The sequence below is a fragment of the Hevea brasiliensis genome, chromosome 13 (genome assembly GCF_030052815.1).
Source record: "Hevea brasiliensis isolate MT/VB/25A 57/8 chromosome 13, ASM3005281v1, whole genome shotgun sequence".
Lineage (NCBI taxonomy): Eukaryota > Viridiplantae > Streptophyta > Magnoliopsida > Malpighiales > Euphorbiaceae > Hevea > Hevea brasiliensis.
Window position 1 is genome coordinate 90,959,969 of NC_079505.1, and position 14,462 is coordinate 90,974,430.

General features: G+C 33.8%; 1 protein-coding gene and 1 long non-coding RNA gene across 2 annotated transcripts; both read left to right on the forward strand.

The window, feature by feature from the left end:
* The first annotated feature begins 991 nt into the window (after positions 1 to 991).
* Positions 992 to 2,241, forward strand: LOC131171754 (uncharacterized). Its single transcript, XR_009142395.1, has 3 exons — positions 992 to 1,094; positions 1,431 to 1,493; positions 2,114 to 2,241. It is a non-coding gene; the product is annotated as an uncharacterized LOC131171754 (long non-coding RNA).
* Positions 2,242 to 6,204: 3,963 nt separating this feature from the next.
* Positions 6,205 to 8,285, forward strand: LOC131172241 (uncharacterized). Its single transcript, XM_058133198.1, has 2 exons — positions 6,205 to 8,134; positions 8,248 to 8,285. Exons 1-2 carry the CDS (start codon positions 6,205 to 6,207, stop codon positions 8,283 to 8,285), a joined length of 1,968 nt encoding a protein of 655 aa, XP_057989181.1.
* The last annotated feature ends 6,177 nt before the right edge of the window (positions 8,286 to 14,462 follow it).

Consider the following 14,462-nt stretch of genomic DNA (forward strand, 5'->3'; position numbering starts at 1 on the left):
ATTCGGTTTCCACAATGAATATATTTTCTATTTATATTTAGAAACCGATTTTTATCAGTTTCAAAATTAATATAATTTCTATTCTATTTATTAAATTTTAAAGTGAAAATAAAAACCGATTATTTTCGATTTCTAGTTTATTGTAGAAACCGATAACTTTCAATTTCAAAATTTATTTATTGTATATTTTATTTAATAAATTTTAAAGTTAATTTAGAAACCGATTTGTTTCGGTTTCTATTTCTATTAGGTATATTTAGAAACCGATTTTGTTGGCTTCAAAATTAATATTATTTCTACTTTTTTATGAATTTTAATGTCAAAATAGAAACCGATTTTTATCGGTTTCTAATTTTCTTTTTTGAAATTTAGAAACCGATATTTTTCTGTTTCAAAATTTATCTAATTGTGTATTTTATTTAATATATTTAAAGTCAACTTAGAAACTGATTTTTATCGGTTTCTATTTCCAGTAATATTTAGAAACCGATTATTTTCGGTTTCAAACTAATCGATTAAATTTAAAGTCAAATTAGGAACCGATTCACATCGGTTTCTAATTCTTTTGGTTAATTTTAGAAACTGATTATTTTCGGTTTCAAAAATTAAAGTGTTATTTAATTTTATTTAGAAATCAATTATTTTCGATTTCAAATTTAATCAAATTAGAAACTGATTCATATCGGTTTCTAATTCTTCTATTTATATTTTGAAACCGATTAATTTTGGTTTCAAAATTAATCTATTATTTATTTTATTTATTAAAATTTTAAAAGGAATTAGAAACCAAGTTTTATCGGTTTCTAATTTATTTTGTTATAATTAGAAACCGATTTGTGCGGTTTCAAAAGTTTATGTATACTTATGTATATTTAGAAATCGAATATTTTCGGTTTCAAAAAACTCTTGGATTAGAAATCGATTTTAGTCAGTTTCTAATTGCCATTTATTTATTTAAGAAAAAAAAAACTCTCATCTAATATCACTCAGTTGCCGATGCTTGTTCTCCCAAATACCCAAATAGCTTTCTTTGCTCTCTAGAACAAATCTCCTCAATTCGGTGGATTGAAGCACGAGTGGGATCTGCTCTTAAGGTTTGCCATTTAATTTGATGGGCATTTTGTTTCTTTTAGTTGATATGTAATGTTATCTCATCATATATGAAGGAAACTAGGGCAAAAATCACAATTTTTTTAGTTGGAAACAGTCAGGTTTGTTTTTCTTGATTTGGTTTCGGGTGTTTCATCTTCTGATCTAGTTTTTGGTCTTTGATTAATCACAATTCAACAAGCTCTCGATCCCCTGCTTGCCTGACGCCTCTGAATTAGTTCTATTCTTCTGTTTGGACCCATTACTCTGTTTATTTAACAGAGAAGCAGTGTTATTTGATGCTTCGTTCTTCACTGCAACTCCTTTCTCTTGCTTCCCAGAATTTCCTTTCACGGAAGAGACAGAGTTCGGGGACGATTGTGGATTCTGATTTGCCGACACAGGTGAGACTGTAATCGTGGATGAATTTGCACTCGATTTGCAGCCGAGTACTTATTGGAGCTGAAATTGTGGTTTGATTTGGCTTCAATGCATGATCTTTATTAGAATTCTGCATATTTTGAGTGTGATTATTTGCGTGTATGGCACCTCACCGACAATTGAACCATTATCGGGTGATTTGCTTCCAAAACCAGGGGTTTAACAGAATCAGCTTTATTTTGAGTGTGATTTTGTAAAGTGGGTAGGTCTCTCACCTCATTATTTGCACCAGAAGGCTGAGATAAGGTAGTGTTAGATCTGGTAGCGTTTTGAGTAGGCAGAAACAAGAGGGAAAATGAAAAGAAAATGACACCAAGGATGGTTGGGATGGGAATCAGGAAACCCATTGTGACCAGATTGCTGCATTTTCTTCCCTTATGTCTCCTTGCTTTCAAGAACCAGAATTCTGCTTCTTTAGCTGTAAAAAAATTGTATTTTCTTTCTTTTTTTTTTTTTTTTAATTTATATGATTCTCTATGTTCTATTTCACTGTTAGATTACTCTTTTATCCGCTGTATCAGTCCATGAGTTTAAGTGTTTCTTGCTGATTAAATCTTTCCCTCGTCTCTTCTTTTTATTTCAGGTACGACCACAATGCTGCACATGCTGTTTTTGTAGTTATTTCGGTGTTGCTTTTCCATTTTTTAATAACTGGAGTAGTTCTTGCTACATGTTCTTGGTAAGAGCTACCGCCCTACTCATAATTATAATTTGATGGTCAGGTTATTGATTATGGCCATCTTAATTCTATGTGTGCTGGTTATAGAGTTAGATCTTTTAATGAATAGAACCTATCCTGCTTTTAGAGAAAATTTATTGATTATGGCCATCTTAATTCTATGTCCATGCTAGGCATGTTCTCCTCAATATTATAATTTTTAAGGTTTTTATTTTATTTCCCTATATTTAATTTTAAAAAATCCCAAATTATTATTTAAACAGAAAAAAAAAATTAAATTGTTACAAGACTAGGATTAAAATACACGCATCCAAAAATTAAAGAAATAGGGTGAAGTATGGAAGGAGAGCTAAAATAAAAGAAGAGGCATGTGGGTTGATTAGTAGATGTTCAAAAACTAATCTTAAAAAATAGCAAATTCATTGCACTATTACACCATAGTGAGCAGATATTTCAGGTTTCAGTTTTGGTACACCAAGTGTTACCGTTAATCCACACCCCTAATGCACACAAGGAAAGACAAAAAAAATTTAAGTCAGACAACCACTTCTTCATATATATATATATACAAGCATCGAATAGAGAGCATTTACATCACAGCAAGATTGTAAGGCTGTTGTAATCATTCCAGTGTCACCAATACATTCAAATGAGTAATCTGCCCCTCCATTTGTAATACTCTTAACAACTGAAAAATTCAAGATCACGGAAAACAAATTAAAATTTAGATAATGGGATGATAGTGAAACAGTGTATATACCTCCCTCAGGCATAGACCCAAGTTCTAATCTTGTTCCAGTGCCCTCTTGGAGAGAGTAACCTATTTGCTATTGTTATTCTTCCTTTAAGCATTCTATTAGTAGGAAATTTAAATGAGTAAATTTATGTAGTTTTTCAAAGGTAATTTAGCAATTTCCTATTTTATAATATGATTTTCATTGTGTTGATTTATTTTAGCTGAGAGAGAACTTAGAATTCTACATGACATGAACGTTGCTTTTGATGTTCACGCTTTCCCATTGCGTATGTCAGAGGCAATATGTTGATCAATAGCTGCACTAGTATTTGCTTTCCCCTCCCAATGTCCACAATGCTCTAATTATGCTGTCTTTTAAATGTCCTTATATCAATCTAAAAGTATGTCTATAATGTAATAGCTCTACAATGTCCTAATTGCAAGTGTTTTGTTTAATGATACCTATGGAATAGTTTCCTTAAAGTCATTTGGGTTAATAAAATGTGTTATTCCAAAACCTTTGCTGCACCCACAACAGAATCGCCATTAGGATCCATAGACATTACTTTACCTTATTAACACAATTTAAAAATTTGATTAAAGTGAATGCCAATCAAACCTTTCTCATGATATTCATGGTTAGTGTCAACACCAATTATTTGAGATGCCCCTCTGAGTTTAGCACCTTGTGCAACCTAATCTCAAAATATCAAACAAGTCAAAAATTATAATAATGCAGGTAAAATTTTGTAAAACTGATTCTATATGCTATACTTATAGAAAGGCCTACAGTTCCAAGACCAAAAATGACTACGGTTGATCCTTCAGCTATATCAAGAACATTCCAAGTCGCACCCAAACCTAAAATTGAACCTCAGTTGTTATTAATCTGAAAAAGCACTACATTCTCAGTTATAAATTGTCAAGTGAGAAGCATTTTATTATCTCCACTCTTGCTTACAAAGTAAAACAGTTATGAAGATGCAATTTTTAATAGTTCCAAGATAATATCTTCCCCTTGCTAACAAACAATTCCTGGCATTGTATTTGTTTGCATAGTTTGCAGCCGAATCAGTATCTTCACATGGAGGTAAATCTAAGTTTCCCACATGCGCTTCTCAATAGTAAATCAAACAAAACGCTTCATTTAAAATAGTTTGGTACTTTACCTCAGTCATTTGATTCATTTATGATGTTGAATTTGTTGCTTCTGAACAACTGTTCTTTTGGAATTTTGTTGGAGTTGATGAGTTTTTGGTGAAAATTAGGTGGAAAAATCTTAAAAAATAGCAATTCTCGCCAAAACCATGCGAGACTCATGAACACAGGAAAGAAGATAACACAGGAAAGAAGTCTCATATAAACATGTGAGACTAATGTAAAACTCGGTCCATCATGGACCCAAAATACAAACATAAAGACTCATATATAACAAACATGTGGGTCACACCATACATCTTGTATTTAGTAGCTTCCTTTTGTGAACCATGAAGCCAAGGAAGGGATCCTCCTATGTTAGATAAGGCTATTGGCAGTAAATTGGGACTACCAATGTTACTTTGGCTTCATGCAGGGATGTCCTAATGGTAAGTTCTTGAACAAGAAATGGTAACAAAGCGGGTGAAAACAAAGGATCTCAAAATAAGCTCTACATGACATTTTAACACAGCAAACAATATTTAACAGCAAGTAATGAATTTTCTTTCCTCCATAAAAATTGCTATGCTCATATTATTAATAAATTTTAATTTGATAGTATTGAGGTCATTTCTAAATTTATGAAATTTTAATTTTAATTAAGTTAAATGAATAAAAATATTATTTTTTATTATATTTTAAATTCAAAAATTTCTTTTTTTTGTATATTTTAAAAATAAAAAAAAATTAAATATACAAATCATATAAAAAAATAAAAAATATAATTTTCTTTAAAACAGAAAACAGAGATTATGGAGTACTTTGGATTTAGGTAGGTTAAATTAGGTTTTTTCTTTTTTTTTTTGGTCTTCATATCCTTTGCATAAAGCACGAAGGACATGAGCAAATGTGCATGCTAGTCTTATTTAACCATTTTATTACTCTCACTAAGATTGGAATTGTAGATTCTCTCACCATTCTTTTCAATCTTTTCTTGATGTCCTGTATCCCACCCTTTTTGCATATTCTATGTCTATGTGGGTAATTAACATGGAAATATATATATATATATATATATATATATATATATATATTCAACATTTGTGAGAATCAATTCATTATTTACATTAATCTAATAAACTAGAAGGGAATTAATTAATGATAAACGACTTGGATAGATTCCTATTATATATATGAAATAAAATATATAATAAATATTTTATCAATGAAATTTAATTTTATAATAATAGAGCTGTCTCTAAATTTATATCTTAATTTAAATTTTAATTAAATTTAATTATAAAAAAAAATTACTTTTCATTCTTAAATTATGTCAAAATTAACATATATACCATCAATTGTTTTGTTTTGACTCCATCAAACTGATGATCTATATGTTTAATTTAATTTATTATTAATTATCTGAAAAATAATGAAAATACTCTTAAATATGAATTACTTAATTGATAGACAAGGTGGCAATTGATTAGATTAGATATCCTAACTGCATTGGTGTGGTGCCCAGCTAAGTAAACAACAGAGGGTGAAAATTATTAGGTCCGGCCTCTCAGGTATCTTAGCTTACAAGTGAGTCTTCCATGTGATTTTAAATTACACTATATTTATAATTACACTATATTTATTTATTTATTTACTTTGAGGTGTTAAATTTTATACAAGAATTTACTGACATAATTTCTTTTTTTTTTTTTGGAACTACATTATGTCTCATTCTCTTTTGGTCACTATCTCTCGTTATTTTGTCCGTTGCTTTCAGTATCACACAGGTAAGTAATATTTTAATATGGCGTTTTAATTTGTAGATGCATGCATATCAATTTTTGAGGTGATAATTTTTTCTATTTGTAGAAATTTTGTAACATCTCTCATTGTTCTCTGGGTGCAAATTTTATGTTGTGCACTTGGAGAACTAATGGGAGATCCTGCTGGAATTTTTACAAATATATGACATGTCATTATCTGTCTGTTATTGGTAGAGATGATACAATTCTAATTGGGTTAGGGCCTTACCTTTCAACGCATGATTGGGGATATGATGTAATTCTGATATATGACATATCATTACTAATATTCACTTAATTATTACACAGCTATTAGCAAAATGGGATCAGATCGGAGATGGATGTATGCTAGGTTAAAAGATGGTCTATTGACCTCAGAATTCATAGAAGGTATTGAACAATTCATAACATTTGCTAAGCAACATCCAGAGTGGATGGATGGGGATAAACTGAAGTGTCCATGTAATCATCGAAAGTGTCAGAATCGTAATTATGCTGATGAGAATACAATTCGATTACATTTGATGAAGCATGGATTTGTGCCATATTATTATAAATGGATTCTACATGGGGAACCCCGCACAAGTGATATTGATAGTCAAAACATAAATGTTATGATAGCGGAGTCTGTTCAAGAGGTTGATAATAGCACAAGCAATACCTATGAGCAAATGGTAATGGATGCAGCAGGTCCTGATTTCTTTCAGGATGTAATGGAGGAGCCTCCAAATCCATCAGCTCAAAAATTGTATGACATGTTACAAGCTGCTAATCAAGAGGTGTGGCCAGGTTGTGAAAGCCATTCGCAGCTCTCAGTTGTTGCAAGGATGTTGAACATCAAGGCAGAACATCATTTGTCAGAAAGGTGTTTTGATGACATTTGTCAACTTATGAAAGAGGTGTTACCGGATGAAAATTTAATGAATGAAAACTTATACTGTACAAAGAAGATGGTCCAAGCATTTGGCCTACCTGTTGAGAAGATTCATTGTTGTACTAATGGATGTATGTTATATTGGGCTGAAGATAGTGAGTTAACGAATTGCAAATTTTGTGACCATCCACGGTTCAAACGACATAGTCGAGGCTCTTCTAATTTTCAAACCAATGTGCCACATAAGAAAATGTACTACTTTCCTCTCACACAGAGATTGCAAAGATTATATGCTTCGAATGCAACAGCAAAAGAAATGAGATGGCATGCTGAGCATGACCATGAAGATGGGGTAATGTGTCATTGTTCAGATGCAACTACATGGAAGCATTTTAATAAAACACATCCTTCATTTGCTGCTGAGGTTAGGAATGTAAGGCTAGGACTGTGCACCGATGGGTTTCAACCATTCGGTCAGTCTGGACAACAATATTCATCTTGGCCAGTCATTGTCACTCCTTACAATTTGCCTCCTTGGTTATGTATGAAGGAAGAGTATATGTTCCTAACGGTAATAGTTCCTGGTCCGAGAAACCCAAAAGACAAATTGGATGTGTACTTACAGCCCCTTATTGCAGAGTTGAAACAGCTTGTGGAAGTTGGAGTTGAGACATATGATGCATCAAAGAAGAAAAATTTTAATATGAGGGTTGCGTTATTATGGACAATAAGTGATTTCCCTGCATATTCAATGTTATCCGGTTGGAGCACAGCAGGCAAGACTGCTTGTCCATATTGTAGGGACGATTCAGATGCATTCACATTGACAAAGGGTGGTAAACAATCATGGTTTGACAATCACCATAAATTCTTACCAGCTAACCATCCTTTCAGACGGAATAAAATTGCTTTTAGAAAGAACAAGACAGTTACAAAAAGTGCTCCCCCCATTCTATCTGGTGAGGAAATTTTAGAACAAATAGAACATCTAGGATTAATGTGTGTCACAGATATGGGTGCAGATGAGAATAACAGTTGCAAAGCAAAAAACACGGGTTGGAAGAGACGGAGCATTTTTTGGGATTTGCCATATTGGAGTACTAACATGCTTCGCCACAACCTGGATGTCATGCATATAGAGAAAAATGTATTTGAAAATATTTTTAATACTGTGATGAATGTTGAAGGGAAGACGAAGGACAATGCAAAATCAAGGGAAGATTTGAAAGAGTTTTGTCACAGACCTGAGTTAGAGAGGGATATGGCAACAGGAAAGTATCCTAAAGCATGTTACACATTAGACAAACAATCAAAAGCAGTGTTGTGTGAATGGCTTAAAAATCTTAGATTCCCAGATGGTTATGTGTCAAACATGGGTAGGTGTATAGACATGCGAAAACTAAAGTTGTTTGGGATGAAAAGCCATGATTGTCATGTCTTTATGCAAAGATTACTCCCAATAGCATTTAGGGAATTGCTTCCAAAAAAGGTGTGGCAAGCATTGACCGAATTGAGCAATTTCTTTAGAGAGTTAACTTCAACAACACTTAGAGAAGAAGCCATGTTACAGCTCAATGAAGAGATTCCTATTATATTATGTAAACTAGAGCGTATATTCCCTCCAAGTTTCTTTGACTCCATGGAACACCTCCCAGTGCATTTGGCTTATGAAGCATGGATTGCTGGTCCTGTGCAATATCGGTGGATGTATCCATTTGAGAGGTAACTAGTTTAATGTATTGTTGTATACTATCATTACATGGAAAAATGAAAATTTGTTGTGACTAAATAGTAAATGGTACAGGTACCTTAGGAAGTTAAAAAATAATGTGAAAAATAAAGCCAAAGTGGAAGGTTCCATATGCAATGCATATTTAGTTGAAGAAGCATCGTCATTCTGCGCTCATTATTTTGAACCCCATGTCAACACAAGGCATCGAAAGGTTCCACGCAATGATGATACAGTCGAACATATGGATGAACATCTAGGGAATCTATCAATTTTCACTCATTCCGGTAGGCCACTGGGAAAAGGAAAGGTTAGATATCTCACAGAACAAGAATTTCAAGCAGCACAAATGTACATCTTGTTGAATTGTATAGAAGTAAAACCGTACATTGAGTAAGTTTTTCTAATATTCAATTATTATAATTGTTGCAATGCCATTATTGATTCCAAACATGTAATTAACTATTTTCATTGTGTGCAGCATTTTTGTTAATGAGTTACACATGGCCAATCCAAATATCAATGATAAACAAGTTGATGAGAAACTAGAGCGTGAATTTGATAAGTGGTTCAATAAATATGTTCACAATCCCTCCAACAATATATCAAGCCGCTTTTTAAAGGATCTATCAAAGGGTCCATTAAGAAGTGTTATGTGCTACAATAGTTATGTAGTTAATGGTTATAAATTTCACACTAAAGGTTATGGTTCGCATAGGGCAACGATGAGCAGTGGGGTATGTATCAAGGGACTAATTACGTACTAATGAAAGTGACTACTATGGACAATTAATTGAAGTGCTACGATTGGAGTACTGGATTACCAATCAAAAGAACGTATTGTTTAAATGTGATTGGTTTGATCCAACACCAAATGTGGAACAAAGATTCATCCAAAATATAAACTTGTGGATATTAATCATAAAAGATCCTTCAATAGGTATGAACCATTTGTTCTTGCTATCCAAGCTGCTCAGGTGAATTATTCCATATATCCAAGCTTAAAACGTGACAAGGATGATTGGTGGGCTGTGTTCAAAATCAAAGCGAGATCTGTTATTGATCTTCTGAACAAGTGAATGTCACAACCCCTCAAGACGGGAAGAACCATTTCAAGAAGATGAAATGGAAGTCCCTTTGATTCAAATTGACGATGATGATGATCAACAACAATACTTGAATGATCAAATCGGTGTACTAGTTGAAATTAATGAAGAGGATGTTGAAGATGAAGAAGAGCTTGAATTGGACTCAGAAAGTGATGAGGAATGCGATGATGTATATGATAGTGATACTAATTAGAATTAGGTATTTCTCTTAATGAATTTATATTTCTAAACTTGAAGTATAAACTCTAACTAATTTCATCTGTATTATGTATCATAAGTTGAATGAAGCTAACTAATTAATACAATTATTTATGCAGGATGCGAGGCAACGGTCGCAGGGGAGGTTTGTTGGGTCATTCACCAAGGCAAGCTACATGCGAGATGAGCCCAATGATCAACTAGACCAATCTACAGTGGTCAGCCTCAGTTCCTTCACGATCCATCGGGAGGTCGGCACCAGATCCAGAGGGGTCTACTGCTTCAACACAGCATCGAGCTACACCTCCACCTCCACCGCCACCACCTATTACCCCATCTTCTGAGCCTACAATTGGATCAACCTCTGGTCATGAAGGTCATTCAGTTGGGGCAGCACCAATATCATCGATGGATGGCCTATCACTCACTACATTTGGAAGAAAGAAAAGAATAAAGCTCATTAATGGCACGTAAGTATTTAAAATTAATTAACTTTATCTATGATTTGGTATTACATATCATTGGGAATTGAAGTACTGTGTTTCTACATTTACATAAAATCAATATATTTGCTGTCTTTCTTTTGTACAGGTTACATCCATCTGAGGAATGTGCTAAGAAGATGAAGAATATCTTCAAGGAGAATATGGACCCAGAGGGGCACTGTTGGAAAACTATCACGCCTGAAACAAAAGAGTTTTACTGGGATGAATTTCAAGTAATAAAATAAATATTTAAATATTAGCTATCAGATAACTAATTTGCATAGTTTATGAAACCTCAAAAAAGAATGTTATGAACAAATATCATTTAAGTGATGAGAATTTGTGAATTAATGTAAAAGAACACAATTGAAGTATATTAATGCTTAAATGATCTATATGTACAGCTTGTGTGATATTGAAAATATATATTGTTGTGAGTTGTTGTAGTTGGGGTGGATGTTATTTATTGTTGAGAATATATAAAGTGTTTTTAACAGGTGCAATTAATACCTAATAACTAGGTTGGATTGTCCAAAATTAAGGGGAAATGCTGTCAATTTTTTTCTAAAATATTATCATACTAATACAACTGTCTTAATTTTTATTTATTTTATACCAGAAATAATTTGATTGGCAAGAGGTGACTCCACTAGTAAAGGAAGCTTGGAGGCGTAAGGTCACAGAGCGCTATAAGGCCCTAATGTGCAATGTCGGAAAGGAAAATCCAAGGTCATCGTGCCTAATAGTACAATGCAAAAATGGAAAGAGGCATGGAGTAGCCTGAGTTTAAAGCCAAGAGCCATCAATTCACCGCTAACTTGTAGTGAGATAGGGGAGTTAGGGCAGCATCTCTAGACACACAGGGGTTGATTTCACATGCTACTCACGCAGATAGAATGGTAATGATTTCATATTTACTATAGGATGGTAATGATTTCATATTTACTAGTTTTGTTATTGTCTGTCTACATATTAGTAGCAAATAATCGAACATTATTATACACATCACTAAAATCATTATATCTTTTCAGGAAGCCCAGCTTGGCTGAAGACCTTTTCCTTATGAACTTTTCCATAAGACCCACACTAGGAAAGGCACCTCCGATATGGTTGATTCACGAGCGCAATCAATTAAGGTAAGTGAACAAGTATTTTATGTCTTTCAATTATATGAAAAAAATGAATAAGTGAGTTTGTTTATTCAATTGCCAAGAAAAATAAATTTAAAATATGTGTATTGACTTATGCAGGATGCATTTTTGGCTCTTAAGGAGCAGTCGTCTCAACCACAAGAGGGGTGCAGTGACCCTCCTATTGTAGATGAGGTCGCACTATATTATCAAGTTGTGGGGGGGGAGAAGAAGAACAGGGTTTATGGCATTGGATCTCAAGCATCAATTTTTTACCCTAGCTCATCACATGGATCATCTTCTACTGCATCCTATTGTGCTCAGTCAGAGGCAATGGAGGAAGAGATTCAACAATTGCATCAGACTATTGCAACGCTCAAGGATAGTTTGGTTGCAATGGAGGAGAGAGATCGACAACGCGAGTTGATGCTAGAGGAGAGATATAGACAACGTGAGCAGACACTGGATGAGCGCATGCAACAAATGATGCAAAACATGATGGCACAAATGATGCGAGTGCAGCTGACCCCAACTCCACATGCGACTCATCAAGATGATGGTAGAGAGGCCGATAGTGTTGATGAGTGATTATCTTGTTGATGACAAGTAGCTTGTTTTTGTTATTATGATATTTTATTTTTCCATACAAGATATTATTGTCATAACCCTTAATTGTCATATTTATATATAATATTGGTGATATTTGATATTTGATAGCCTGATATTATAAATATTATGATATTGAGCATTTAAAATTAATATTATATTATATGCTTCAATACAGGAAATAATATATTAAATAAAAAAATAAAAATTTTCTACTAGTAATTTGAAACGGATTAAAAACGAATTTTTTCGTTTCTAATCCAATAACACAAGGATCGGTTTCAGAATTTAGAAACCGATTTGAAACGGAATTTCTGTTTCAAAAAAATTGAAACCGAAATATCAGTTTTTAAATTAAAACGGAATTTGAAACAGAATATATGTGGTTTCTAAATTTGAAACGGAATAGTAGTTTGAAAATAGATTCAGAATTTGAAACGGACGCCATTTTCCGTTTCAAATTTATTTAGAAACTTGCGGATTTAAAACTGAATATTTCAGTTTCAAATCGGTTTCTAAATGTATTTAGAAACCGATTTTCACTGATTTGAAACCGAATATTCGGTTTCAAATCTCCTTTTTTCTTGTAGTGAAATATTTTTCAACTAACATATAAAACTGAACGAAGATAGACAATACATTAGATTTATGCTTGAGAAAATAAATCTAAGTATAGTGACTGAAATGATTATAAAAAAGAACATAATAGAGAAAACAATCAATGGACGGAACTGACGACAGTCCCCACACATTTGAACAAATTAATTCTAGCGGTTGAGAAACAAGAGTTGTAGCATTAGAAAATGATAATTTATGCATTTTACTAATGTTACAAACAGAACAATGATAGTTATTGTTTTTATTCTAACAAGACAAATGATTCAAAGCTAAAACATTAGAAACTGTGCGATAATATATGTGGCCCAATCGCGCACGCCAGATGTTGAATTCGACAGAATAAGCTTGTGGAGATACAGGCGAAGAAATTTGTAGAGGTAGACAATACAGGCCATCTTTACTCCTGCCGCGATAGAGAATTTAACTCGTGCGGGACGGAAACATGATTGTTAGAACACAAAGAATGAACAGATAACAAATTTTTATGAATGTCAGGAGCAAAAAGAATATTGTCCAATTGCAAAGAAACATCATTAACAAGTGCGCGAGAATGACCAGAGGTAGTTACTGGAATATTTTTACTATTGCCAATTGTAAGTGTGTCAGTGCCTTGCAAATTGGTGGGATGAGTAATTTTTTCATTGGCTGAGGTCACATGGTAATTTGCTCCACTGTCCATGGTCCACAATTGAGGGTTGGATGCAGCATAATAGGTTTGAGGGCCACGGTTCTGTTGTTGACGAGTTTGAGAGTTGGAAAACTGATTTCGTGGACTGGGACATTGACGGGCCAAATGTCCTTGACCCTTGCAATTGTGACAGATGAGTGGTCCATTGGTAGAAGAACTCCTATTGTTGAAGCGTGCTTTCCCACGTGGTTGGGAATTGCTGGTGACAGCAGATGCATGAGCAAACTGTGCTGTTGGTGGCATGTAATTAACCACCGACTCTGAATAAGTCTTCAGCTGGGTTTCTTCGCTCAATAAGAGAGCGTACAATTCATCAAAGGTGCATGATTGAGGTATTTCGAGCTTCAATAGCTCCGGCAAACGGTCTGTACTCAGTTCCAAGACCATCAAGGATATCGGTGACTAGGGTATCCTCAGACACAAGCTCATTAAGGACAGTCAGTTGGTCAAAAATTGTTTTGGCCCTTCTCATATACAAATCCACTGAATCAGCATCTTTCTTAAGATGCTTCATCTGCTTTCGTAGCTGAATAATCTGGGTTCTAGCACCAGTTGAAAAAATAGTTTCTAATTTATTCCATGCTTGCTTCGCAGTGGAGGATCCAACAACCTGAGGCAGCAGCTGTTCAGAAATTGAGGAAAACAGCCATGATAGCACGAGTTGGTCTTGACAATACCAACGTTGATACTCGGGGTTGGGTTGTCCATCAGCCAAAGTTTTGCTTGGCAGCAAGATTGTACCCATTGAGGAGAGGAAGAATCTGTCCTTTCCAGAGGAGATAATTTGAAGATGTGAGCTTCACCGAAGAAGTTGAGAAACATTCGGGATTGATGAAGAAGAAGAAACAAAACAAGGGCTGAAGTGGAGTCTGCCATGGATGGCTAATAATGGCTCTGATACCATTTAAGTTATGAACTGAACTTATATTATTGTATTGCATTCTTAGATCTAAACATCAATGCCAATTTTAAGGTGAGTAAAACATTCCCAATTTCTGATGCAGGAGTTAAAGAAAATGGTTAATCTCGTTTTCTTTCACTTTCTTTCTTTTTTCTATTTTATGAAGTCAGCTGTGATAACTAGTTGAGTCAGTTTCTCGTGTGTAGCAAGTAGTCTTTATTATACACTATGACAATCAGC

What these genes read in the sequence shown, in the direction of transcription:
- LOC131172241 (XM_058133198.1), top strand. Translation starts at nt 6,205, where the DNA reads ATGGGATCAGATCGGAGATGGATGTATGCTAGGTTAAAAGATGGTCTA. An exon ending in TGGTTATGTGTCAAACATGG is followed by an intron (nt 8,135 to 8,247) that starts GTAGGTGTATAG and finishes CTTCCAAAAAAG; the next exon opens with GTGTGGCAAGCATTGACCGA.